Source organism: Megalops cyprinoides, chromosome 7 (assembly GCF_013368585.1).
Source record: "Megalops cyprinoides isolate fMegCyp1 chromosome 7, fMegCyp1.pri, whole genome shotgun sequence".
Classification (NCBI taxonomy): Eukaryota; Metazoa; Chordata; class Actinopteri; order Elopiformes; family Megalopidae; genus Megalops; species Megalops cyprinoides.
In genome coordinates, this window is record NC_050589.1 from 25,251,430 (window position 1) to 25,279,145 (window position 27,716).

At 38.7% G+C, this 27,716-nt stretch overlaps 1 protein-coding gene across 2 annotated transcripts in view; it reads right to left on the reverse strand.

Annotated features, from left to right (window-relative positions):
• The window catches only part of LOC118780772 (immunoglobulin superfamily member 21-like), a 176,052-nt gene extending 155,053 nt beyond the window's left edge, over positions 1-20,999 (reverse strand). For both annotated transcript variants that reach the window (XM_036533454.1, XM_036533453.1), the window contains exon 1: positions 20,650-20,999. In XM_036533454.1, coding sequence (XP_036389347.1) covers positions 20,650-20,788 — 139 coding nt within the window. In that variant the 5' untranslated portion in view covers positions 20,789-20,999. The remainder of the gene's footprint in view (positions 1-20,649) is intronic.
• Between the last annotated feature and the right edge of the window lie 6,717 nt (positions 21,000-27,716).

The window sequence follows — 27,716 nt, forward strand, 5'->3', positions numbered from 1 at the left end:
TTATATAGCTATGGAGCACTAATCTATCCCATTCTATCAAAAAGTTATGTGTCCAAATAATAGTGGGACTGAGAAAGGCATGCTGGAATTGACACACTGTATTTGACAGACATTGTTAGCACTGACTTTGTTGAAATTTGAGGCAGTAAACCTGTTGTTCCTCACCGCTGTAGAGTGCACCATGTTCGGATGTAGCTGGAGCAGCAGAAGATTGTTTCCATTTCCATTTCCGTTTCCATTGTTTCCAGTACAGGAATGTTTCTTTTGCCATGGACCAAAGAAAATCCAATGCAGTCAAAATATCAATTTGTAATGAATCAGAGTTTTTCTTTTCTTTGCACTATTGTAAGAAACAACTAAACCCTTGCTGAGACCTATTCTATTCATCCATGCTCTCCTCCATTTAGTTAACACAGCAAACAAACAGACATGAAATGCATAAAATGAAGGTAATGCTGGTAACAAAAAAGTGCGGCTTCCATGAACCATTTTAGCCGCACAGTTACTAGTTACTTATGTACTGTCACTCGTTGCCTCACCCAAATCAAAAGACTTTCGCTAAACAGCAAAACACTTCAATATGTTCCAGGCTTCAAATCAGAGAGTCACTTATGACACATAATGGCCCCATCCATTGCAGGGAGCCACAAAGCTTCATTCTCCCATCAACCATAGGTTGCAGCCACAACAAAAGATGCAAAGAATGAGCAGAAGCCTTCTATCTCAAACCAGCTGGTAAACGTTTATGTGGTCCACCTCAGTTTTTCCCATCACCAAAGATCCTTTACCTGACATGAGAGATCTTCCAGCAAAATAAGACTGATTACTTCACTAACCTGCAGACATCAAGAGTCATGGAGAAGCAGCCCTCTAGTTCCAGATGAGTGGCTGTCCCCTTTCCTGGTTCAGGTCACATCTGAATGCTTTGTTCTTCCTGGATTAACCTTCAAACTTTACTGCTTCTACCATGACTATTCATGTGAATGTAGGTTTTGTTGCCTCACCAGAATTCACTCCTGCAGTACAATGTGACCTGAACTGTCTTCATGCTAGATGATGGTGCTACCTTTCTAGACTTTACAAACCTGTGAACAAACGACTGGTATCAGTACATACACATTTTCAAAATGTAGGTCTGCAGTCCAGCATTTTGATATCTCCACAAGAATGCCTGCAGAGCAGTCATGGCAAGTTACTACCAGGTACAAATCATACATTTCCCATGTCAGTTCACACACATTTGGAAAAAATAGTTCTGCCACTCACAGTTCTGGCAACAAAATGATGCCAACTTGCAACAAACAATTCTACCTTACACAGACTAAAGAGATACAGTTACAAAAAATGCTACACAATGCTTCCTCTATTATTTCAAGTTTTTTGGCCCAAGAAGCAGCTAGAGGAAGAAGAGGAAGATGATAAGGTAGAAAGTGCAAATGGGTAAACATAAATTTGACTGTTTATTGTGCTGTCATATTAAGTAGTATATGAGGTTAGATGATACAGAAGTAAATGCTTATAAATAGTCAAACCTTGGGGTCACAGTGACTATTTCTATACGGGCACCTCAAAAAAGCTTACCCCTCAGTGCTTTATAGGTAAGTACTGCCAACTTGTACTTGGTAGGGAGCATAGCTGTCATCCCAGTATTTTGTAAAGCCATTTTATGAGGGAAGGAAATTCAGAAGGGAAATTCTTGCCAAGGCTTTGCAAGTTTGCAAGGTAAGAAAATATGGAGGGTATGTGTGTTGGAAGTATAAGCAGGTTATTTTTCAGTGGTTTTTCAGTGTTTGGCTAGATTATATCCATGATGAAAAAAAAAAATATATATATATATTGTCCTCGTCACAAAGCTGCCAAATACTGTACACAATCCCAATAAAATCCTGAAGCAAAAACATCCTTTTTTCAACATTATGGAAAACCAATTAAGTGATTTGTACATGACAAGCCTTTGCCTCAAAAGGTGGTGATCAAACAATTTAATTTAATTAGAGCAATTAGAAATTTCTGTCCTCTAATAAATGTGTCCATGATTGAGTACCAACATCAAAAGCACTTCAATGGCCATGAAGCGAATCGTTTTCTATGTCCAATTGTGGCACTGTGAATTCAGTTAAAAGAGGGATTAGGTTCAATGCAGGAACATTTCTATGCCTCAATTCAAATTCAATATTAGAAAACATCAGCAAAATGAGAGTTTCTGTAACCAGTGCTCATGGCTTTGAAATACTACAAAGGAGCAGAAAAAATATCTATTAATCCATACAGGTCCAAAGGAATGTACACCTTCAGTGTTAGGTTCTGGGTCAGGAATCGTCAAACCTCCATAGTCAGCCCTCTGTAGAGCCCAGTAAATGTAAAATTGGCATAAAAATGGAAATTTTTTCAAGAAAAGACTTGCAAACTCAGCACGGATATGTCCCATATATGGCCAAAGCAGAGATACATTGGGTTTTACAAACTACCATGACATACATACATTGTCCACTTCTGTCTTCTCTCTTAGTTTTCCTACTTGTTTGTTCCCTCTCTTCCAGTTAAGGATTACAAGTAGACTGAGAGAAACAACACCGGGGAAAGACAGAAAATAAAATGAGGTCAAGAATCAGTTTAAACAGTGAACTAAACACTGACCTTTGACCTGTAGGACTGGGCATGGAATGTATTGAGGAAGAGAAAAATCAATACACAAAATCCTTAGGATTAGAGACTTCCCTGAGCGAAGGAACGAAAACAAGACCATCGAACTGGAGAATAATTACTTCCGGCTAGAGCATGTTATCTTTTCAGAGAAGAGCACATTCAATGACATTTTTTTTTTGCCTTTTTTGACTTTTGCCATTTATCCAATATAACACCCACCCATATGCAGGTAAGCATACAGTAGCATATAAGTATGATACATTATATGACACAGTACTTGATACAACACAGAACTTATAACAGATTTTCAAGATAATTAATCAGTTTAAATAACACAACGTGAAAATGCTTATAAGAAAACAATTATAATATTACACACATTCTCAAGATAAAGGCTAACCACTCAAGCATAACAATGACTGCCTATTGCTCTTAATGCAGGAGCTGACATTCTTTGGCTTCTTCCCTTTGGGGACAAATGCCTGTAAGCACTCTGGCTGGCACGTTGTTAACAGGGTTGTTACTTATTGTATTATGCACTATATTTACAAGCCGGTTAGTGAACTACTGAGATCTGTACTGCTTCCCTGTATAGTTTCCCTTCTATCAGTGGCATATACTGTATATCTCTTCAATAAGGTCATGGCAAATAATAAATTAACGGGTTGGGGAGCAGGCATTGTTATGCCTATCCTGCTCTGTTGTGTCATACGTAACAATAATGGTGTAAGAGCACAATCAGTGATCCTTGTCACTTTGTGTCACTGGTTACGTAACATTTAACTGGTTATTTATATAAAACCAGGGAGTTTTTTTTTTTACAATTGCAAGCTGCATGTATTTTAGTTACCAGATTTGAAGGACACTGGCTAGAAGATTAAAAAGTCTGAATGCAGACATAGAATACAGACCACAGGAATAGTATGAAACTATTACCATGGTGTGCAGCAAATACAGCCTTGGGATGTTTTATGGGTTTTTCTAGTACTCTGTGTGAGTTTCTACAGCTATTTTAATGTTGATTTCACTAGCATTGCATTGGATTACTCTGAGTCTGAACATAAGAGCAGGCAAAGCAATCATGAGTGATTCATCAGCCACCTGCAAACAGAATGGCAGAAAATTAAGATGGAAAAAAAACAGTAGGGACTGTTTTCAGGCATCATAAATCAGGCACAGAGAGAATGATTTGAGATGGGAGCTGCCGGATCTGAAAAGGAGTGGAATGCGAAGTCAGGAGAGTGTTGGCCCTGTTTTCATAATGATGAAAATTCATCAGAATTCTTGGTAGTGAATGGTGGGAGTACACTGTCAATACCTGTCTTTTACATCCACGAATCTGCCTCAAAGGGCCCTAGGAGGCTCCCAGGTGCATCCAGGACACCTTTACAGAGAAGTTTACCTGTCAGCTCTGAAGAGCCTCAGGTAACTCATAAGGCTCTGTGGTGTAATGGGTTCTAGTTATTGCAACCAACACATGCACATGGCCTTGGAGATAAAGATTTATATTTCTGCCATTTTCTGATTTATGGAGGCAATTTAGGATTAAAGCACAATCACATCAAATGGCAATTCCTTCAAAGTCACCATTGGGGGGGGGGGGGGGGGGGGGAGTGGGCAGCTGTCACACAGTGCCACTCCGGTGAACAAAATACGTTTTCACTGCCAACAGCAGAATGGACCGTTGCCAAAATATTTACCTGCATGGACTTACCTTCAGGGCCTCAAAATCACATTTTCCAGCTCATTGACACACTAATTATTATCTATTATGCAGTAGTCATTTGTAAGTAAACACCATGAAACATATTCATATTTGTAAAAAATAACTTCGCTAAATCAGTAAGTTCAGCAGCAATCTGATTTAGGTTAATTAGGTAAATCAAGAGCTGAACAAAAACAGAAAAAATGAAGGCAAAACTAAATGTTATGCAACAGCAAATAGTACATTTTAAGAATAATGATAAAAAAATCACCACAATGCAGTGAGGATGGACTTCCTCTATAATTCAATGGCTATCTTGCAACACTAGTTAGATCTGAGAGAGCAGGTGGAGCTTTTAGTTTGCTGTTGCCAGTTATTCACACTATGTACATCAATTTCACCATAATTTTGTTATATTTCTAACTGACTTAATCCATGTCGGCTTATTTTAGAAGATATTCTTATTTTGATCATACTCTAGCTAGCTAGTGATATCAATATACAACATACAATTTTTAACATGAATATTAATATATCACAAATGTTCTTTTGTTCCTGGGATGATTTTGCATAATTGTCCATATATAAACATTATATATATGATGTTACATGACTTTAAGCTCAATTAGATAACTCAAACAATCCCTTAGAAGGATAAATTTGCCCTTTTACCAACTGCTGCAATTAATCAGGCCCAGGTGTTTATGTCCGTACAAGCATTACAGTAGTGCTGTTGAAGAACTTTGCACTTTAGTCATGTTTTTAGTGTATTTATTTGACAGGGACACTGTTATTACCAACATGAAAGGGAACAAGTTTATGTGATCAGAGTTAGCGAACGTATATCCATCGTCCATGAGCAGGTTAAGACAGAAAGACAACAAAAAAAAGCAGAAAACATTATTTCAGCAATCACAAAGTTATTCAAATGCAGCTTGATCAAGCAGGTGGGGTGGACCCCACAGCTCGTCACTGCCCTGGATCAAGTTCAGCACAGCTTCACCATCCAAGACTGCAGTAACGCAGATCATGACAACAGTTTGCCACTGGAGACTTCTACCCCAGCTAAATGTGTATTTGTATGGCCGGCACTCTCATCAATGGCCTTTTCTATTTTCTCTTTTGCATTTAGGTTTTTGGTCATTCCACTGCATAGACAACTGTCATCTCAAGCCTTTTGAATCAATTCCAGTAACTTGCAGAGCTTTTTTCTCACTTTTTTCTTGCAGAGTCAATCTGCACAATAATGCCAGGACTGCATAATACATGAAGCAACACTCACACTCTCATGAAAATAATAGAAGAATATAAAATACAACATTTACACAACATGCCTTTATGTAAGAATTTTATATACTTTGCATATATGAAGGTGGTAATAACTGAGAGTGTGCATATATTTTGGCACATATCCAGAACACATTCCTTATCTGTAGTTTGTTTTATACCACATACATAATAACATACTCATTTTCATAAGACATGCAGGTAAGCATCTATTCATCACTATGTTAATGAACGAATGACTGAATAAATATACCCTACCTACAGTAGCACTGTTCTGTCCTGTGTATGTGTCTGTGTCCGTGTATTTGTATACATGAAACTTCATAAAAAAGACAGCACAGTGGTGCAGTAGGCACAGCTTCAGCCTCAAAGCTCTGGGGTCACAAGGTTGAATCTGGCTCCATCATCCTCTTATAAGTAAACCCACTTACACTGGAACAGGCGTCTACTGTTGACGTTTGGGTTTGACATGGGGCTGCCTGAGCGCTGCACAAAACCTGCAGAGCTCTTTTAACATGAAATATTGGCAAGCTGCTAGCAGCAGCAGAGGATAAGTGACGCATCTGCAATGCATTAAAGATACACACAGCTCATGAATATTCAAAACTGCAGCATTACCATTGGCTGAATGGTATCTGGGAGTTCCGATTCCTAAATGGCATTCCTGGCTCAGTAGAACTGCTAAACTGGCTCCTCTACATGTATAGTTTGTTTTGTGATTTTTTTTTTTTTTTGCTTCTTCTACACTTCTCACTACTGGAGACCCAAACCCCAATTTTGCACTCCCACATCTGCGCAACTTCGCTGAGCTCGACTGCGGAGAACACAATGGTCTGTGGCCTTTTACCCTCCACAACACCCTACAGCAGTACTGAAGTCCTCTGCCCTCTTCCTCTGTAGTCTCCTGAGGGCCTTTGAAAGGCACCAGCTCCTGTGATGTGGCAGAGTCTGGCTTCTGGTGCGCACTGACCTGACATCAGCAAGTCGCTTGCTTTCCTGAATTCACCCACTGCGTGACCAGTCAAGGTCTGGCCTCCTTTGATGGCAGAGTGGATTCCAGCAGCTTACATGGGTCTGTGATATTTATCACACAGCACTAGCGCATCATGTAGAGTTCCTACCTTTTTTCCATCTCAGTAAAAAAGGGTGGTCTCTTTCAACCCTCACTAGTATCAGCACTGAGTGATTTTTTCCACAATTTTGCCCTCTTCGATCAGTGCATTTCATGTTCATTATTTTAAAGGTGATGTAAACCGGTTTTTCCATACTTTTCTTTTTCTGTCTTGTGAATGTCTAGATCTGTCCCCTACTGTATTTATGCTAGGGACCAACCCTCACCCCTTAAGACTTGCATGTAATGACGGCCAACTATCAACAACATGTGACCCATTAATGGCATTACAGCGCTCTGCTCACAGCTTGCTTACTAGGTCATTTAAACATTTAAACATTAATCAAATTACTAACATACATCTCCAGAGACGTGACTACCAACTAAGGCAGATGGCAACAGATAAAGAAAAAAAATTCCAAGTGACAGGTTACATTTTGAGAGGGGAGCTTGACAGCAACATTTAAAAGGAATCAAGCTAGCAGTTGCAAAACAGCAGGATGACCTGTTCAGCACTGTGACCAAGAAAATCGAAGAAGAGCAAATGTGTTTGGCAAATGCAGCTAAGGTGAGATACGTCATGATCCGTTCTGTAGCACCAACACAGAGCAGGTCAACAGCATGAGACATGAGTAGATCTCACCGCTGAGGAAGGCAGGAGTTACAGATTGAACCTCCTTTACGTGGGTTGTGACAGAAGCCAATGAAGGGGGTGATGCTGTCATATTCCTAAAATTTAATTCACCGAAGTGGATCCCCTCTCTGGCTGGCTGGAAAGTCATCATGAACAGCACACACCCGGTATATGCCAGCAAGGCCAGTTGTCATTGACAAAGTTTCACATTCAAGCTTCTTAATTACGTGTACAGACAGAAGAACCTCACGCATCACCCCAATCAAGTAAAGCAAGAAAACCTTTCTCTTTTTCACCCCCCAACTCCCATCTCCAAAACGGGAAGAAAAACACTGAAAGCTTAGAAAAACAGTTGGACTCTACGTGGCTTCAGTCTTTCGTTTTATTCCCTGTAAAACTCAAGGTCACTCATGAGGGCGGACAGCTTCACTTCTACTCATCTACAGAGGCAGAAGGATTTCTCTGAGCCTCCTGGCCGATCCCCTTCCTCCTTTGCCAACAGTAAATTTCCAGTTGCTGGATACGCCAGTTGCGAGTAGTGGAAGGCATTGGAATGGACGATTCTTCACAGCCTGATGCCAACCTTTGAGCCTTCTGCTGCTGGAACAGGTGCTCACGCTAGGCTACATGAATCTACAGACTATTTTTCTGTGAAGCACTGCTAATTAATTGAGCTTTTGAAGGGGCTTTCTTTCTGTTCTTTTTTTGGCCGCTTCATCCATATCAACCAACTATAGGGCATGAGACAATTTTTTTGTAAAAGTAGTTTATTAACAGTTGGTATTAATTCACTGTTCAACTCACTTCTTAACAATTTAATTGCATTTAATTTCATCATGGTACAGCCTTCCTTGAGCTTTTGCCACAGGTGTGTAGCTGTAGCTTCTACATCACCTGTCATTTCAGGTTTGTTTTGTTGGGATTATTTACCTACAGTCTAGTGAGCTACAGTCTGGGAGAGTTTCAGTCATGACTCAAAGTCTTTGATTTTCAGCAAACTAGATGGGTACGTGTTTTTCGAATCCATTGCTGTTTGTTCATTCTGTGTATATGTAGTCCTTTTATTTCTTATGTTGATCTTGATCATTCTATCAGACTTTAAAAAGGATATCTTTATTTTAATGATGTGCAAAAATGTGCATTCCATTCAAAAATTCCCAAACTATTGCTAGGGTCACAGTTTGGTTTAATATGATGCACCATAGAATTGTTCATTTTGCTGTCATCTCCAATAGTTATAAACATGAAAATGTGAATTGTTTTTAGAATAAGCATTACATGGTTGCAGTCTACTCTGTACTTCATATGAATGTACTGGGTGATCAAATTCAGGTCCCTCTGAGGTCAATTCTGCTCTTAAAAATTTGAAACAGATATTACAGAATTTCATGACTGCCATTTGATCATTGCAAGGGATTGACTGAAGTGCCAATCAAAATCATGTTACCTCAGCCACGGCCATCACCAAAATATTACCTAAATCCCTGCATTGCAAGCCTTAACTTTGTTTAACGCTGACTCACAGAAAGATGAGTGGATGCATGGCATGTGAACATGTGTGAGCAGCGAAACCATTTACACAGGTCGCATAGGTGGTATAGGCGAATGCTAGGGGTGCCATCCATCCATAGGGGCGCCCCAAATGAGGGAAGAAAAAAAAATCAAAATTTTTAGCTTTTACTATTTTTTACTAATAGTATTTTAATACCATTATTTCAAAATATTACAGTGAGTGACACTGACCGTGAAATGTGATACGATAACAGGAAGCAGACAGAGGTAATGTGATGAATGAATAGTTTATCTATTGCATAGTTACCATTGGAGCAGAGTGTTACTGGCTTACTTTAGATGATAATAATGTTTGTGAATTTAATGAATAGCTAGACTTAACGTCAGTTACTCCCACCTTAAATTCAAAGGGAAAGTTGGAAAGACTATTCAGGTGTTTGGGGAATAACCTACAACATAATTCTGAGGAATACACTTTTTCTTTTAAGTGTGCTGCATGAACCATCCACTGTCTGCCTCAAGAAACCAGGCATACATTTTTATTGACATGTTAGTCTAGTTAGCAAATGCTAGCACTGCATGTAATAGTCAATTAAAATGCTTTTCTTTTTCCATCCCCTTTTGTAATTAATAGTTGTAAGCCTTTGCATTTTCATCATTGATTAGTCTTATATGTGTAGCAAACAGCATGCATCATGTGAGAGAAGTGCTCATTGAATACATGTTTTGTGCATGAATGCTAGGTGTAATTACTCTTGCTGTTTGTGTTTAGAATGTTATAGGCTATAATGTGGCTTAAGTGCTATTATTGTCTGGGTTTCACCATCAGCAGCTTTTTTATTAATATAATGTGACACCCAATGGTCATATATACTCCTTCTCTTTTCAGATGGACTTTTGAAATATTTTAATCCCACCCCTGCAAATCCTGGGCCTGGGCCTGCAGACATGGTCTCTACCTTAGCACCTTCCAGCGATGCAGCGTACAGTTCTCCTGTCCCCTCCACCTCAGCACCTTGCAAACATTGCACTGAGGTTTCTGTAATATAGTTTTTGTTGTGCAATAATCTTATTTATATTATATTTATAAATCTTCTTATGTCTGCACTGGTTTCTTTAATATCATGCAATACCTTATTTGTATTGTATTTATAATTTGTTTTATGTCACTTGTTTCTTTAATACTGTTTTTTCTCAAAGACATAAAGCTATGCAGTTTCTGTGTGAGTGTATTAACACAATGAGTGGTGGTGGAACTGGCTGTGATGCGAGGGCACCAGCTAAAATCTTGCCTAGGGCACCAAATTGGTCAGGGCCGGCTCTGCATTTACACATTCTATTCTGCATGACACAATGCCTTCTCTAGAATCAATTACATCCTGATTAGTTATTCCCTTGTCAAACTAATCTCACAGACTGATATCAGTGGTGTTTTAATGATTTTCTGCTGTTCAGCTCTGAATTCATAGACCAGCTGACACTTTAATTAAATGGAATTCTACAGATTATTAAAGGTATCATAATTGTTTTTAGGAGTAAATTCATAAGCCTTCTCAAAAGGCAAATTTTAAGAAAAATTAAATTTTCATCAAAATCACATTATTAGGGAACTAGGTGACAACATGAGTATGTTTCATGAGAAAACACATTTTCATCTCTAAAAGGAGACTATAAAAATTTGTCAGTGACTAAAACAGGACATACCAAACCGAAGTATTATTTCCATGGAGGCAGACCCAGTCAACTTTTTGCTCTTAGACTGCAACAGTGTAAGTACAAGGCCTTCATGGATACATGGTTTGCACAATTTCAATGCCACTGATCCACAGAACATCAATGAGGTATTCAAGACATTTAAGACCAACTTGTATTCACATTTCCCTTGGGATTATACACACACTATATGGACAAAAGTATTCGGACGCCTGACCATTACATTACATTACCACTACAAGAAACTGCAGTCACTACAAAAATCATGATGTAACCCTAGCCCTTGATGGGATTCCACCAGTTATACTTTTTAAGCCCCCCTGATCATGGACTATGCAAACTATGCTATTTAAAATGGCAAACTTAATGGAAGGGAAAATATAGCACTGGTTTCACCAACATTGAAAAAAGAAAGGAACCCCTAGCTTCTGGTGTCTATCCTTAATCATTACTGATTCCAAGATCCTTGAAGAACTCAAGCAATTTGCTAAAGGCTCTGGGATTGAACTGTCTATTGATAAATTCATTCATGTAGATCTGACTGGTTTTATTAGAAGGTGGCTGTGGGCAGACAACATGCATGTACCCCTACATGTAATTAACGGTGTAAAGATGTAAATCTTCCAGGATTCCTAGGCTGTGTTTTCCCTTGACAAGGAGAAAACTAGGAGTACAGGCTAGAATGTGAATATTTATGGATTGTGCTGGTTTAGTTCCAAATTTATTCCCACGATTAAGCCTTGATACTGTGTTCCCACCGCCTCATGATTATCTGGGACCTTTCTCTCTGCACTATTTAAGTTACAGAAGGGAAGTAGACAAGGCCGCCCCCTTTCCTTCACACTTTTGTCTGTCTTAATTTGTCTCTTGAGCCCTCAACCCAGGCTATTAGACAAAGACAAACTGTTTCACCAATTATAACACATGATGTTGAGCATCATATTTCACATGTAGATAATATTTTATTTACACTTTCCAATATGACAGTATCAGCTCCACAGGTTTCACAATTGTTCAAAGATTTTAATAATCTAACAGGTTACAAGATTATTTGGGCAATGTCAATCGTAATGTCCCTCATTGAGACATCACAGTTCTCATCCACCCTCAACAGCTTGTTGACATATTTTCAGTGTGAAAATTCATCCACGTCCACACAGGATTTCTCAGGATAATTTTAATGACCTCCTGCACAAGGTTAAATCTGATTTACAGAGGTGGAGTGATTTACAGATCTCTGTGCAGAGGAGAGTCAGTAATTAAAATGACTGTCTTACCAAGGTACAACTTTTTATTCTTTATACCCCCCCCACCCTCCGCCCCTTCCTCCAAGATACTTTAATGAAGTTCATTCCATGATCTCCAAATGAAAGTATGCAAGAATTAACTTGCCTGCTTTGCAGCACACTAAAGGTGGAGGACCTCCAAGGAGGTTTGGCTCTTCCTTATATTTCTGGACCTGTCAGATTGCAGATATGCTGGACATGCTATGGGGAGACCAAGACCCGAAAATACCCTGGCAGCCTATGGAAGCTACTTTATTCAGCCATCTCCTCTGTGGAATAATTTTTATCTGTTAACAAGTGGTCAATTTGCTTACAATGCATAGACTTCAAAATGTATTTGTAAACTGGGTGATATTTTTGACAAAAACCCGAAAAATGATGTAAAGGCCTGGTGGCAGTCTTTCACAATTTATTATCTGATTACCCATGTCAAGCTTCACCATGTTAAGTGTTTATCTTAACCTTATGTGAAAGAGGGCTCTGCTGAATGGTATGGAGTCCCTACTGGGATTAGGAGTTGGGATCAGTCTGAATGTAGCCCCTAAAAACTTAGCTCATCATCTCATTCATTTTAAGATCCTTCCCAGATATTATGCTACCCCATATAAATGCTTTAAAATGAAATTAACCCCAAGCCCTATATGTGTGTAACATCTGTAATGGCAATTCCACTTATACACTTGTGCTTATATTTTGGAATTGCCCAAACATTTCTCACTTTTGAGAAACATGTAATCCTAATGGTATCAGAACTCATTGGTGTTCAGCTTGGCTGTGATTCTTGTCTATATCTTCTAAATGATGATTCATCTAATTTAGTTAACAATTAAGCAAAAACTGTAATTACTGCCTTGTGTAACCATTGTTGAAAATTTTACTCAACTTCGGATCATGTGGATCTTCCTTCAGCCTTCAAAACATTGCATTCTCAGTAACAATAACATTAACAAAACAAGGCATTCTACAGTAATATCATGCTTGGGACTCATTTATTGTAGGAGAGTATTTATAACTTACATTTGTGATATCAGCTAATGTACTCTGACTGTATTACCATTGTATTATTATTGAGAATAATAATAATAATAGTTGTTACTATTGCTAGTATTATTATTTAGTTAGAATTCTATTGCAGTATATAAAAAACAATGCTTATTTTATTTCTGTCAGTTTATATATCACGTGTGTTAAAGCAATAAAACATAGCATCATAAAAACAGCCAACTATTGGTTGATGGAGAATGTTTAATTTTTTCCCCCCGTTATCATCCATCATATGTACTGCTGTGCTCACTTTCTGGGGCTGGTTGTTGATGACACCTGGACTGGCAAACGTCTAATCCATAAAGACTGCAATTAAACACCTGTCAAGTGTGCAGTATCACATTACATTACATTAGGTGAAGAAAGAAAACAATTAGCTTTTTTTCTTACAGACATGCCCTGAACTGAATTACTGATCAGATAATGTCATCACCACTGATGTGTTCTCTATACACCTGTGCAATATTAAGACCTTGAGTGAATCCAAGGTATAATAAATGGATACTACTATACATCAAAAATGCAAGTTGTGCTGGATAAATCTGCTAAAAAAAATAGATCAAATATCTGCTAGAACAATAAATAACATCTAATGTCTGATGTTTCTTTCTGCTCTTCCATGCTCATGGCAAATTGGCAGGAAGGCATGCAAAGGCTGTAGAGGAGATACAGACAGAGGAGGACCTAAGCAATCCAGGACTGCAATGCCAGACCTAAGCAACTGAGGTCTGACCTGGCAGACTTAAGCAAAGCAAGACTGGCATGGAAAATGTAAGCAATCAAAGACTGACCTGGCAGACATAAGCAATCAAGTACTGGGCTGGCAAACTTAAGCAACTGAAGACTAGGTTGGCAGACCTAAGCAATCATGGACTGGCCTGGCAGATGTAAGCAATCAAGCACTGGCCTGGCAGACCAAAGCAATTGAGGAGTTGCCTGGCAAAAAACCTTATGAAGAAGCCTGCAGCCAAGAGCGGTAGAGTGTACACTCGTGTTCACTTATGTCCCCACTGATGTGGTAAAGATTGAGTGAATGAGCACATTTTGGCAAGATATTTCTTCCTTTTCGCATCTACCCAAATGTATTACAATAAACGTTTTGAAGAACCAGATGGCTTGTGCTTTTTTCAAACCCAAAAGGCCATTTGGCTTCTACTTTAAGCAGTGTTGTCAACACACAGAGTGTACATATAATTAAACCCTGAAGTGAGGAAAAAACCTGAGAGGAAGACTGTTAAACCTAATTTTAGGACAGTTCATTTCAGCAGGGGTAACAGTAGGGCTTTCGATAACCACTGTGCAGCATTTCATAATTCCAGCCCTTTATGCGACAGAATACCATTTAAGGCATTGATGAGATTATTATCATTCAGGTATGGTATGGTATCCACACAACAATAAGTCACGGCTTCCTCTAAAAGCCTTTAAGCACACCTAACATTTTGACTGGAGCTTTCAATCTACTCAGAATGAGAAAACAGCTAAGCACTGATTTTTTAAATTCATTCTCCCCACTTCAAGGCTGGTCCCATCTTAGGTTTTCAGAAAATACTGACAGCTCTTTATGTGTGGGTAACAGAAAGAAATCCTTGTGTGCACCAGCCGCCCTGCTTGATTAAAACAGTGTTAATACATCTGACATTGGTAACACCAGGCATTCAGGAGTACCCAGATTTAATCATGCTCAGGTCTCAACCAGAGGGTGAGAGGAAACACATTCCATATTCAACTGCTCATCATTTTAAAGAGGAGCATATTATGTCAAGGGATCTGCTTTCTCCTCGAGTGTTTTCTCAATTAGATATTTTTGCATATCTTTGACTCGGTCAGAATGCCTTTCGTAAGTTGCATTTCACTGGAAAATTAGCTGTAAATGGCAAAAGATAAACACATGAACATGGTTGCTTTTCATGTAATCCTCATGCATCGTTCCCCTAACCTGCGCACATGCTTTCAGTGTTCTCATTGCACTTTTTATGATTACAGTCACATATCATCACCCACAAAGAATATCTCTGACACAAAATACAGCATGAATGTTAGGCATATAGATCTTATTTTAATTCCATTTTACTATGATGGAAAACTCTGACAATGATATCCTTTCAATAATTTGTACAGTCCACGTCAGCAGTGCTGTATAGGACTGCCATACATTCATTGGGGATTTCTGCCAGATGGAAATGTGTTATTGGGGGCCATAGACTGTGAAGGCTATTGAGCACTTGGACTAGGCAATGGTTATCTCAGTCTCAAGCAAAACGTACTTCTGGAACCCAGGATGCATAACCTTGCTACAGTTTCATCATCAGTCATCTTTCATTACAGTCTGGGACATCAAAATTTTGCTTTCTTACTGGGTCCAATTTACAACAGCAGTCATTTCCTCAGCTACTTCAGGAAACCATAATGAGGCACACTTTGTCTCCCTGCCTTTGAGCATGTAACTGGAACCTATTTGGGCATACACGCACATGCATAAAACCAGCTAATCTTGTAAAGACAAAACACCCTGCTCTAGCTGCAGTAAGGGGAATCAATAGGACAAAATTGATCCCCAAGGTGTTCCAAATCCCAAAACAAAACAGTATCTGATTGCTAGTAAAGCCTCCAACACATGGTCATATGTCACCACCAGCACTATAAAATCATTGTAGCTCAGCTGCCTGTCTTGGGGCAATATATACACAGTGATTGCCCAATAATGCAGTGTTGTATGTACCACACCATTAATGTTTGGGCCACAGACTGATTCCAGTCCCACATAATACCATGGCATGTTTCAGGCAGTTCACAAGGTACACGGCAAATGTAGCTGTCCTTCCCTTTAAAGTCTGCCAGCTTCTGACCCCTTCAATGCTCCTTTTGGACAAATCAACCCTGAGTGCAGAAATTACTCCTGAGTTCTCTGGAGAAAAGTGGATATACTTAACCAAATGCTAATCACATTGAATCTACTCAGTGATGCATCATCGACCTGCCTGTAAGGCAGAGAGGAAAGCTCAAACAGAATTTGTCATGGGCTTGGGAGTGAAATCACAAAAACTACAACCAGCAGTGACACAAAAAATGTCAATTAAGTTCAATATTGGCTTACAGACTCAAAAAAGAGAAAACCCAGCTGAGTGCCAATAGTCAGATCTATCTAGTTCTTTCTAAAATTATGCATAGGTTAACAAGCACTTACGAAACAACAAAGATTAAGCTGGTTATCCTGAGTGATTTTATATTTGCTTGGCTCAATCATATGGTTGAACCACAAAGCAATCAAACCCTTTATAATTAAAAGAAACTTTGACATGTCAGTAATCACATTAACACAACCAAAATGGGCCAAAAACTGGTTAGCTTAAATTAACTGGTCCATTCCCCCAAGAGCCTACCAAAATCAATGTTATATTTTTGCATCATAATAGAATTTCTTTCCAGGAAAAAAGAAAAAGCTACTACTGCAACTCTTAATTTGAATCTGGTGAGGGCATAAAGGTTATTTAATTAAGCCCACGTATTCTTAGTGCCAAGGGAAAAATACAAAAAGGAAAAACACACTGAAATTTAAATGTGCAATCAAGATCATGATAGTGAATTGATCCATGATTTAGATGATATAAAATGTGAATGTACATAATAAGTTAGCTAGTCAGGCAATTCTAGGTATTACACACATCAGTCTTAATAAAACTGGCTAAGGTTTTAAAAGCTCATGATTTTGTTATTCATTTTTAATCCGCAAAACATGTTCATTGGGTTACATTTGAATCTAGCTACAAAGTCAGATGTATAGGTATTAGGGCTGGGCGGTAGATCGACTTTTTAAGGTATATCGATATATTTTCAAACGAGATATAGGATGAGACAATACCATATCGATATAGTTGCGTTACATAACGTGTTTCTTCTGTAAAACTGTGCCAGTGTTTGCACCTCTCCTCTCTCACATTCTCCACACAACTCCGCCCCCACTCTCCTTCTGCGTCTGCACGCAAACCTGGTGTTCTGTCGATTTGTCCTACCTTATCGAAATGTCCTACCATAGCGTAGATCGATAGTCATCAATCTTTGCTACCCTATCGGGAAATACTACCGCAAGTAGGTTGTGCTACCTTAGAAGCCAAAAAAGTATTTTTTACCTTATCAGAAAATGGTTCTAAGCTAATTTACATACTACATTAAGCTACATTATTGTTTTCATTAATTCATCCAACAGCAATTTCGAAAATGCTGTCAAGTAAATTTTAATAATAAGCATATCCTATTTACAATTTATGCATCACATAAGCTGTATGTATTTCGACAGTCTAGTTTACATGCTGACATGTAAATTTATAGTCTAGTTTCTCCATCAACACACTCTCATCAATATCAATGCAAAATTTTAAGTAGCATATTTTGATATTCTATCGAAACCTTATCAGAAAAGACTACCAGGATATAGCTTTAGAATGTTCTGAAATACCTTATCAGAAAGTGCTACCAACATAAACCTATTTTTATTTAATATAGGCTATTTATTTATTTATTTTTTTTTTCATTTACATGTTGATATGTTGTATTTTCAAACAGGATAGGCCTATTATTTTCTGTTTATTGTTATTTGCACAGCTGTTTTTTTTTTTTTTTTTTTTTTTTTTGTTAAGCAGGAGAGGAAAACCTGTAATTGTAACCTGTAATTGTAATAGTTTAATCAGTCTGTTGTTGTTGAAAACAACTGAAGGAGCATTCTCAGAGATAGGCCTATTTTTATTTAACATGGGCTATTTATTCCATATAATTTTTCATTTATATGTTTTGCAACTGTATATTTTCAAACAGGGAATGAAACCCTGTCTTTGCATTTTATTTTGATCACAGTCTGTTTCAATAAAAGTGCTTTTGACATCTCAAATGTGGCTTTGACTTACAACTGAACATTTAGCCCACTTCATAGAAAATACAGAGATATATATTGTGTATCACATTCAGCCTAAAAACACAGAGATATGATTTTTAGTCCATATCGCCCAGCCCTAATAGGTATATCATAAAGATAGTACAGTTACTCATGGACACAAAACACCTTTAATGTACATGAAGTAACAAAGCACAAGACATTTTAGACCTGAGTGTCGCTAGTTAACTAATTAACCAAGTAGATTAATTGTATTCAATATCTACCATATCTAAACCAACAGACACTTGAGATGGGATGATCCTAATTCAAACAGCTCAACCTTGACTAGAACAGCATAGTCACTTCTGACTCTGCTTGTGTTGGATATTTGATATCCTCCATCTAGAGCTGAGAAAACAACTGCATCTGCGTGCACTGATTACGTATAATGCCATTTCAAACTGATGTTTTTGTGGTATGCCTGGCAGCATGGCAAACCATCTTCTAATGTTTCTGCTCTTTTATTAAATCATCTCAGTTGATGCCATACTCAACTAGAAATTAGTGACTGACTTCTTTTTCTGGTTTCAGGTTTTAAATAAAATGATCAAACACATACTTTCATCACTGTACACTCACTGACATCAGAGTCAGAGCATTTATCTCAATGGAAACCTCAAAATCTTTTTTTTTTAATTTGTTGGCCTATTTAATGGCCATATTTAAATCAAGTGGTGATTTTCATTTTCAATTATTTGCTTTATTTCAGGTATTCACATATAACAGTCATACCCAGCCCTTTACTAAACCTGCATTTCTTTGCTCAGATTGTGGGCAACTGGTCATTCCAGACTGGTCATTCCAAAAGAACAGTCAGCAAGTGCTTGTCACCATGCTATTCTAAGATCTGCCGAGCTTGGCCGGGATAGCAGCCCATAGCAGCATAATTGCATAAGTCTACACCAAAGTGAGATCTGGAAACCTGAAGTTAATGGACAAAGTGCAATCAGCCCTTTATTGATGGCTTAACACTCATTCAGTCCTTTACATCAGAGCTAGAACTGCTGCTAGTGCTTGATGCTTGATTTGAAATCATTATGCATGTGTTACTAAAGATAGAATGTCCTTTTTTTTCTTGTTTCAGGAAGTTAAATTTTACTCTACAGTGCAAGCTGACCAAGAAGCATGGAAGGGAGTTTGTGCCCTTTTCAGTAGGTCAGTAAATTTCACCCAACTTTTAGCCTCTGACAGAGCCTCCATCACACTACCATCATGTTTCCATTTAATTGCTGGAATTGTTTTGATGTGAAAAATATCTAAAACCAATGCCCAGTATTTTGTTTCCACCAATTTGCACAAAATATATTTGTCCATGTAAGGAGTATTTTGAAGCAAATGAAGTAAATTCATTCATTCTAACATTCTGTCACTGTGCTGTGAGTAGTAGCAGTAAAAGTACAGTCAATTTCAGTGTGTTTGTAAACTTCTGTATTTGTAAATGATGACCACCTGGATTAACCAATCAGGGAACCCAAAAGAAAGAACTTCCATGTTGAACTTTAAATAATTTAGATACACACAACAGATATTTGAATATTTCCATCTTTCACAAAGCATCCAGTGAAGCATCTCAGACCATGATGCACACAGGGGTCAGATTAAGAAAGTCGAGTTTAACTATATGTCCTTTCTATGTAGTCTGCATTTGCACATTTGATATCTATCGTGTTCCCTCATGTTAACCAACAGACTGTTACCACATCTGCAATAATTTGTTGTGCTCTGTCTGTTGTCTGCTGGAAATATGTGCCTTTGTTAAGTATTAGTGCATGGTCAGTAAGCACATGGCTACATACAGAACAAAAATATAAGGGCCTCATTTCTAAAGATACCCACCTTAATACCTAAAATAAAATTGTGTTATCACTTTTAAAATAGGATTCAGTTCTGCAACGCCTGAAAACGCTCAATGGTATTCACATGAACTATAGAGGTCCTGTTATTATTAGAGCACAAAACAAAATTTGAGAAGCTACTTTGAAATGGAGAGGATCTTTTCCCTAGAGCCATAAATCAATTCCTTTGTCAAGGGGAAAAAGGCTATAGCTGATAAGTAGCTTTGTAATTTGTAAAACGCTGAATCGGACGAAACTGTGAAGCAACAGGGTTTTTCCCTCACATCTCACAGTGAAACTGTTAATGACCTTCATTCAACTCTTAAGCTTGACTTTGACTGACACCAGCACAGCGATGAATGATAAAAACGAAAAGGCAGCATGGCATTCCACCGATGCTTGGCAACATTGCAATTTAGCCTACAACACCCTCCCGTCACCATGACACAGTACCAGTCAACCTATATTTGACACAATGTGTTCAGTTTAGTAATGCATTGCTCTGTAAAATCTTCGGATACTTCAGACGCATCTGAGGTCCGCAGCAGCAGCAGCAAGCTAGCTACCACCCACCAAACCAAATTAGCAGCTAATCCTTAGACTTCAATCGCAAAGGGAAAAGTTGACTGGAGTACATTTTACAAATACAAGAGGTAAACACACCGTAACTGTGTGGCAGTTCGACCAATGACAGCGTTTTAAAAAGGACGTAAATACTTTGAATGTCCTTTTTCTCCTAGAAATACGCTCTCGATTTAAAGACAGCATGTCATTTGCACTTCAGAGTGCACCTGCGAAATTGATTCGGCAAACAGACGTCTTTATTCATTCTCAAAACGCAGCGTTTCTCCTAGTCTTTTTGCGCACCGAATAACAAAAACAGGGGAGGGAAACTCAAGGCATACTCAGAACGGAAAGAAAATCATATTAAAAGTGACTGACTTACCCACGGATAAATCAAGTAGATGTGCGAACAAGAGGAGACACAATGAAAAGACAGTCATCTTTCCCGTATTTTGCAATAAATCCCGAACTCCATCTGCTTTTAGAAGCTCTCCATTCCTCGACTGCGTGTTGCCCACCATTCCAAAGGTTCGAGATCGGGTGGTCCCCACAAACTGTTCATGGTGCAATTCAAATATCAGTTCAAAATCGGGTAAATATCAGCAGCAGATTAAAACAAACGAAATAATTGATTGTATTAAAGAAATCGTTTAAGGGTACGTTTGAAAAGCTTCCCTCCACGCATTCCGCTGCTCAGTGCTGCAGCGGATGAGGATTAAACACAGCAACAGATTTGGAGGAAAATGCTTTTCACTCAATGCTCATCCTCTCTCTCTCTCTCTCTCTCTCTCTCTCTCTCTCTTTCTGGCGCTCCTCTTCATGCACTCTTTTATAATTTCATACTTTGCCTTAATCCCGTCGTGGCTATTATTATTATTATTATTATTATTATCAAGTGCCACATTAGAGACAATATTTGCGGGTTGGGGAACTGACGAATAATTTCTGTTTCAGTTATAAGATTGTTTGCACTGTAGAATCTTTTTTCATTATTATTTCATTCGCCCAAATTTCCGAGGTACCCATCAATCAATCTTTGTACTTACTGAGGTTCCAGACATGATATAATTATCAATGTGGAAATGGGGTGCTTGTGCAGATTACACTATTGCCTAAAAAGTACAAGTCCAGGTGAGAGAGAACGGACTTGATAGCAAGCCGCCTTCGTTAATGTGGGAGAGGGAGAATCAGACGTAACCAAAGTCAGTGACAGTGTGGGTGGGGGATCGAGATGCAAGCGCCTCCTGGATGTAACAAACAAATGTGCTTTTAGCTAGTAAATAAATGACATTGAACATGTACTACCAGTGTTATTAGAAGTAGTTCAAAGGGGTCACAATGCAAGATTCACTCAACTGATAGTGTCACCGATGTAATTAAAGGCATGTGGGTTGAAGAACAAACCTCATCTGCCCTGCAGCTGGCCGTGGCCCACTAACGTTAATGTGTTTAATCCTGTCGGTTTGTGAGGGTAAATTACAAATAATTTTCGTCAATCCAATCACAGCTGCACTATCTCAACTAGTACTACCGAATAATGGTCATTATTGCTGATTTTGCAGCACAACTTGTTACATATACCCAAATCTGGTTTCTTAGTATGAGAAAGTTGATGCTGTATGAGAAGTACAGTATGATACCATTCGGCATGATATCATGTAAATTAATAATTCAATTTGTAAAGAAACAACACATTTGTTAGTAATCAGCAAATGCATTGCACTGATTTTTTTCACTCTATGTGTGTGTTGGAGTTGAGAAAACACAAGTTTACTTTCAAAGACAGAACAAACCCATGAAGCCCTGACCCAATTTAATTTCAGCACATTCTGTGTATTCCTCCTGACTTAAAGTACACCTGAGCGGCTCTTGTGTTGGTGAAATTCTGTTTCAGTTTCTAATAACATGCAATGTATATCAGTTCAGAGGGACCACTGGGACAGTTGAGATTATGCAACCCTCCTGTGTTATGTTTTCATTGCAGGTGTTCCAAGCAAGTGCACTTAGCGCTAATTTAATCATAGAGCAAGTGGCTGCAATTAAAAAATGATTGGCTGAACTTACGAACTTAGGTAATTGGCACACATAAACAGCAAATACTGACATCTGTCTCAGCTCCAAGATATATGTATATACACAGATACAGTACACCAGTTTAAATTGTCATCTCTCCCACTCTTGCTGTATATATCAGGGAATACCAGGCAGTTTACAAATGATCAGTGTGCCAATGCATATGATATACATATCACTACGCTTATGTTTCCAGGCATTAATCATTTACCAAAACCAATACTAAAAAGCTGATCCACTTTCCTACAAAATGTTTAAATATATTTGACCTGTCAAGTCATATAATGTCAAAACAAAGCTCTTTAATAATGCCACATGAATAATGACAATTAAATAATTGTCAGATATTAAATAATAAAACTGTGACACTAATGAATGTAACAAGTTGACAGCAGACTTTCAAACTGCAGACACTTTACAAGAAAGCCAGCTACACGCAATTTTCAGATGGATTATTGAATTCAGTGGCTTGTAAAATTATGGAATACTTGGCAGATAATTGCCATCTTCCATTTATGTACCATCAACACAAAGTAGATTCACACATAAATAATTTGCAGCTTCAAACCTTAAGTCTAAAAATGAGAGTTAACTTTAAGTGTAACCAGAGGGTTCTCTTTTGTATCCTCAAAGTCAATGATTCACACAGACAAAAGGTTCATACCCACCCCCTCTATGTTTTAGTCAGGTTACCAAATGTGCAGTTGCCATCAGCTGACCCCTGACCTAACACGCTAAGGGTCAGATATGGTAAGGTGTGACTCCCATTGAGGGGTTGTCAGAGGGGCATGACTATTGTCTTGTGTATCCAGAACATCTTATCACACTCAAAGTATTTCTGTCTTGAAAGAGCTCCCTGATGGATATAGTACCTGGGTAATGATTAGTTTTGGATTTTGCTTGTTGGTTCATTCTCTGGCTTTGTTTTGTTATCATTGTTTATTTTTCCTTATTTACTTCCCAAAAAATCTTTATGCACAGATAATGTCAGAATGACATGCCTGCAAGCTGAGTTGTTTACACCATTGTGCAAACCATATGTTTAAAGGTGCAGTGGCACAAAATAAATGTTCACTCCAGTATAATACTCCTACAGCTATGGGAACTGTAAATGATAGGTATTTGTATTGGATGATTGGAGTTGTGTGTTGCAATGTTTGTGAAATGAATTTCTTTCTTCTGGCAGTGCAGAATAAGCTCATATCAGGGGCTGTAGGCAGCCCCTGTGTTATATTTGTAGTGTTAAAATAGTTATAAACAGTTATTGGCAAAGATTGCTCCATGCAATCACATAAAATGGAAAGTGAAGGGGGAATGACTAGATGGCCATGTTTATGTATGGATTTGAGGTTTTAGCATACCAAGTGTTCTGTACAAAAGCTAAAATACAGTTTAAAAGCAAAGTTTGTATTGAGCACTGAACTCCTGCACTCTTTTACACACTGGTTTCACATTGAAGCAATGACTAATGGGTTTTCACAGCATGTAACATTATTTTATAATAATTACATAATATCCCACATTTAGAGAACAAAACCAATGTCCTTTTAATTTGTATTGTTTAAAGAATATGTGACATTGGCCAAATCGGATCCCTAAACATCTTATTGAATGTTATTGAGTGTCAGCATAGTCCATTTGAGCTCTATCACTTTTGCAAGTATTTATTTATATACTAAGCTACAGGCATGTTATGTACAAATGTAAGATTCACCTTGTTGTTGTTGTTGTTGCTGTTTTAATCTGTAAATGTTTTTAATTTGCATCAGAGTTAATCTTTCACTTACTAGGGCCAGCTGATAGGTGAATAATTTCCTACAGAGAAAATTGGAGTCATTAAGTTCCAAGCATTTTGCCTCAGTACAAAAGCAGGGATTACTGTTCACGTATTCCAGTCACCCCTTATATTTATTCTTCTGTGTCCATGTTTATGTTTATTCAAAAGAATCGGGAATTACACTATCCTGTAACAGGTGACTACCTAAATGTGTATGTGTGCATATGTATGTGTTCACATGCGTGTATGTGTGTGTTTCTCCATTTGTGTTTCTATGTGTACATGCATGTGTTTGTGTGTGTGTGTGTGTGTGCGTGCGTGCGTGTGTGTGTGTGTTTGTTCACGTATGTGTATGGAGAGAAAATGTAATTTATTAACACATCCCATGTTATTTTGTTCACTCATGTTTAAGATGGCAATCAGTTGAACGACACATTGCATGCCTCTCAGAGTGCACACAGAATTAATGTCAGGAAGTGCTGTGTTCCAGTGGGCCTGTATTTAATGAGTAGCATGGTAAATTTAGGGTTGTCATACACATTGAGATTTTCCCCAGATCACTAATATCATTTGTAACCAAAGGCCATTGTAACATAATAAAGAAAAAATGGAGGAAATGGAGAGCCATTGTAATGTATTATAAATATTCTAAAGAGTCCTTGTCCCCAGGAGCATGTGACTGTGCTGATGCAAATGAGCCCTGGCTACTGCAGCTGTTTGGAGTCAGCTCTGCCATACTAATATGCTGTCTCTAGAGGGCAGTATCAATATCAAATTTTACAGAGGGAACAGTGTCAAACTGCGATCTAGTACCAGCATCATGAATAGGCAGTGATCTGCAGTCTCAAAGGATTACAAGTCTTTTATAGTTAACCTGGTGTCTGCCCTCTGGCTATAAAGCAGACCTGCACAAACAAGGCTAAGGCGTTTTGACGACTACTGAGGAGTAATATTATTCTGCCTGATTTGAGTCCTGGCAGAGAACAAGCCAGAGACAGACGGACAGGCAAACAGTTCATTTGTCACCTGCCTTCTCAACAGCACTTGCTCATAGACAGAGTTGCTGAAACTTTCCACATTTTCCATAATTCTAACACTGACGTGCCTTCTCTTCTTGATAGACAGCTGTCTGAATGTTCCAGAAGGATATCCGTGCACATTTATGAACCAGTAAATGTTGCACAAGCATAACAATGCCATGTACAGATTCTTATAGAACAAGGAATCAGATGAAGCCCCCCTCCAAGAAATTATAAATTAATAAAATTATGTATGAAATTTATTTAAATTTGTTGGAGACATGATGTGGTGAATCATCTGTGGTGTTAATTTTGAACCTGAGCATTTGAAAACCTGAGCATACTGAAAAATTTCAATTTGTCCAAGATCCAAGCATAGCTCTCACAAGCTTTTAAATCACAGAACTCAGACCAGGAAGGGGAATCAGCAAGGTGTTCATGAAGACTAATTGTGTATTCTTTAGCAACATGCACCAAGCACACACCAGCTCTGCGACTCAATTTATGGGGATGAGAGAGGATCAATCTCGGAAGCTGAATATCACGAGTGGGTGTTTTACAAATAAAACCTCATTTAAGATGCAGATTTAGATTGAGGATGCTGATGCAGTGTTAAAAAACAAAACACCACTCTTCAGAATTACGAGTTCTCCCTAAAGGATTACAAGCAGGAAAAAGGTAAGCGCATAAAATGTAAGAAAACAAAAGGAGAATACAGCACCTTGCCAAACAGAAACAAGTGCAGAATATACACACGCGCTGCATGAGGGATTGCCGGTGCAAAAGCATGAGAATAGAGATGTCTTGGCAATGCTTCACTTTTGCACATAAAACCCATGGCTTACAGGTTCTTCCGTTTAGCAAATGCTCATGTTCAATAAGATTACAGCACATATCTGTCAGGGCCAGAATTGCATGGCTATTGTGCATGGGGGTTGCCCCGGCTCCCTTTCAGCAGGGAGTCCATTGCCCATAGGAGTCAATGTGCCCATGCGGTCGCGGCAGATTACAAATGAATTGGGAAAATGGGACGTGACCAGGCCTGCCGGGGCAGAAGAGTTAAGAGCCAGATACAGAGCAACTCGGGTTCCAGGATGCTCACTTCCCTCACTTTGAACATCATTGTGTTTTTTTCCTGACACTTTGTGTCACTTTGGCAAAGCTGGAGTTATATACAGTATATATACTTGTATTATTATCAAGCAGGGAAAAGCTTATAGATGCAGTACTGCTGTTAAACTGAGCAATGACTAAGACCATCGGCAGCTGTCCAAGGATTCTAGGAATCTTTAAATGTAACTGGATTAACAGAAAAGGAAATTTTTATTGAAAATTGAAATAAATAAATCATTTGCCTTCTCTGGAATAAGAATAATAATGCCAGCTTATTGGTTTTACCTTTGGTGCATTTTAGGTTGTAAATGATATTTGTAGCTCAATCCTCTCAATCCTTTCCACTCACATAAACCAAAAGAGGGCTGTTGGGTGACCATAAACCAAGAGCAAAATAGATGTTTATGGCTGTGTTTTATTTGCTAGTAAATTGTTTCGCTTTTTATTTTTTAAATCTGCAAGTGACACACATTTATTACATCTCTGCAATCACTTCTCACAGTGGTTTTCAATGATGTGTAGCAGGATTTTTGCCCTCTTGTGTGCGGGTGTGAGTGTGTGTGTATGTGTGTATGTGTGAGAGGGTGTAAGTGCAAGTGTATGTGTGTGCCTGTGAGTGTATGTGTGTGTATGTGTGTGTGTAGAAGGGGGGAATTTGCTGCTGCAGGTAAAAGGCAGCACAGCCTTCACACCGCTCTGCAGGTCTCCCTGCTTTAGAGACTTGATCCCTGATTCTGAATCAGTTGCTGAGAAGCCCTCCTCTGTGTCAGGTTTACACGTCTCACAGACAAGAGCGCTTCATCCAGGCATCAGGGGGAGAGGAGGGATTCTGGGTTAGACGATGTGATTGCACTACAAATGAAAGGGTTAATTACTAGGTCAGCTGGAAGTGTGTGTGTGTGTGTGTGTGTGTGTTGGGGGGGGGGGGGGGGGGGGTTGGGTGCAAAGGAAACAAGGGCTGATTAGTTTGGATAGGTGATAGAGGACCTGATTGTGGAGGAAACCAGGAGAGGAAAGCTCAGTGCTCTAGCTTCTTTAGCTGGTTGATGAGTATGGGAGCGAGACCGTGCACAAAGGTTAAATAACAGAAGTGGTTGGGGAGCCAGTGTAGTCTCGCTGCATGTGTGGTTCAGCCACCTCACAGACACAGCTTTTGAAATTCCACGCCCTCACTCTGCCGGCTGCTCTTGTACAGTGTGTCCTCACATTTTCATGCATGGAGTTTTTCTCCAGAGAGCAGGGGTTGGTGTTATCTGCCTACACTGTGCAAAGAGATAGCAGGCAGCAAAGACCTGGCTGCTCTTTCCTGAAGGTGCCTTCAGTAGCTCATCGGCAAATGCTCATTGTTAGGCTTGCGTAACATTACAGGTTTTTTGATGGGCACTGGAATGAACAACAAGATATGTTGTGGAAGGAGCGCTGTACCATTTCTATAATGTTGTTAAAGGCTAAGTGTGCTGTAGTTGG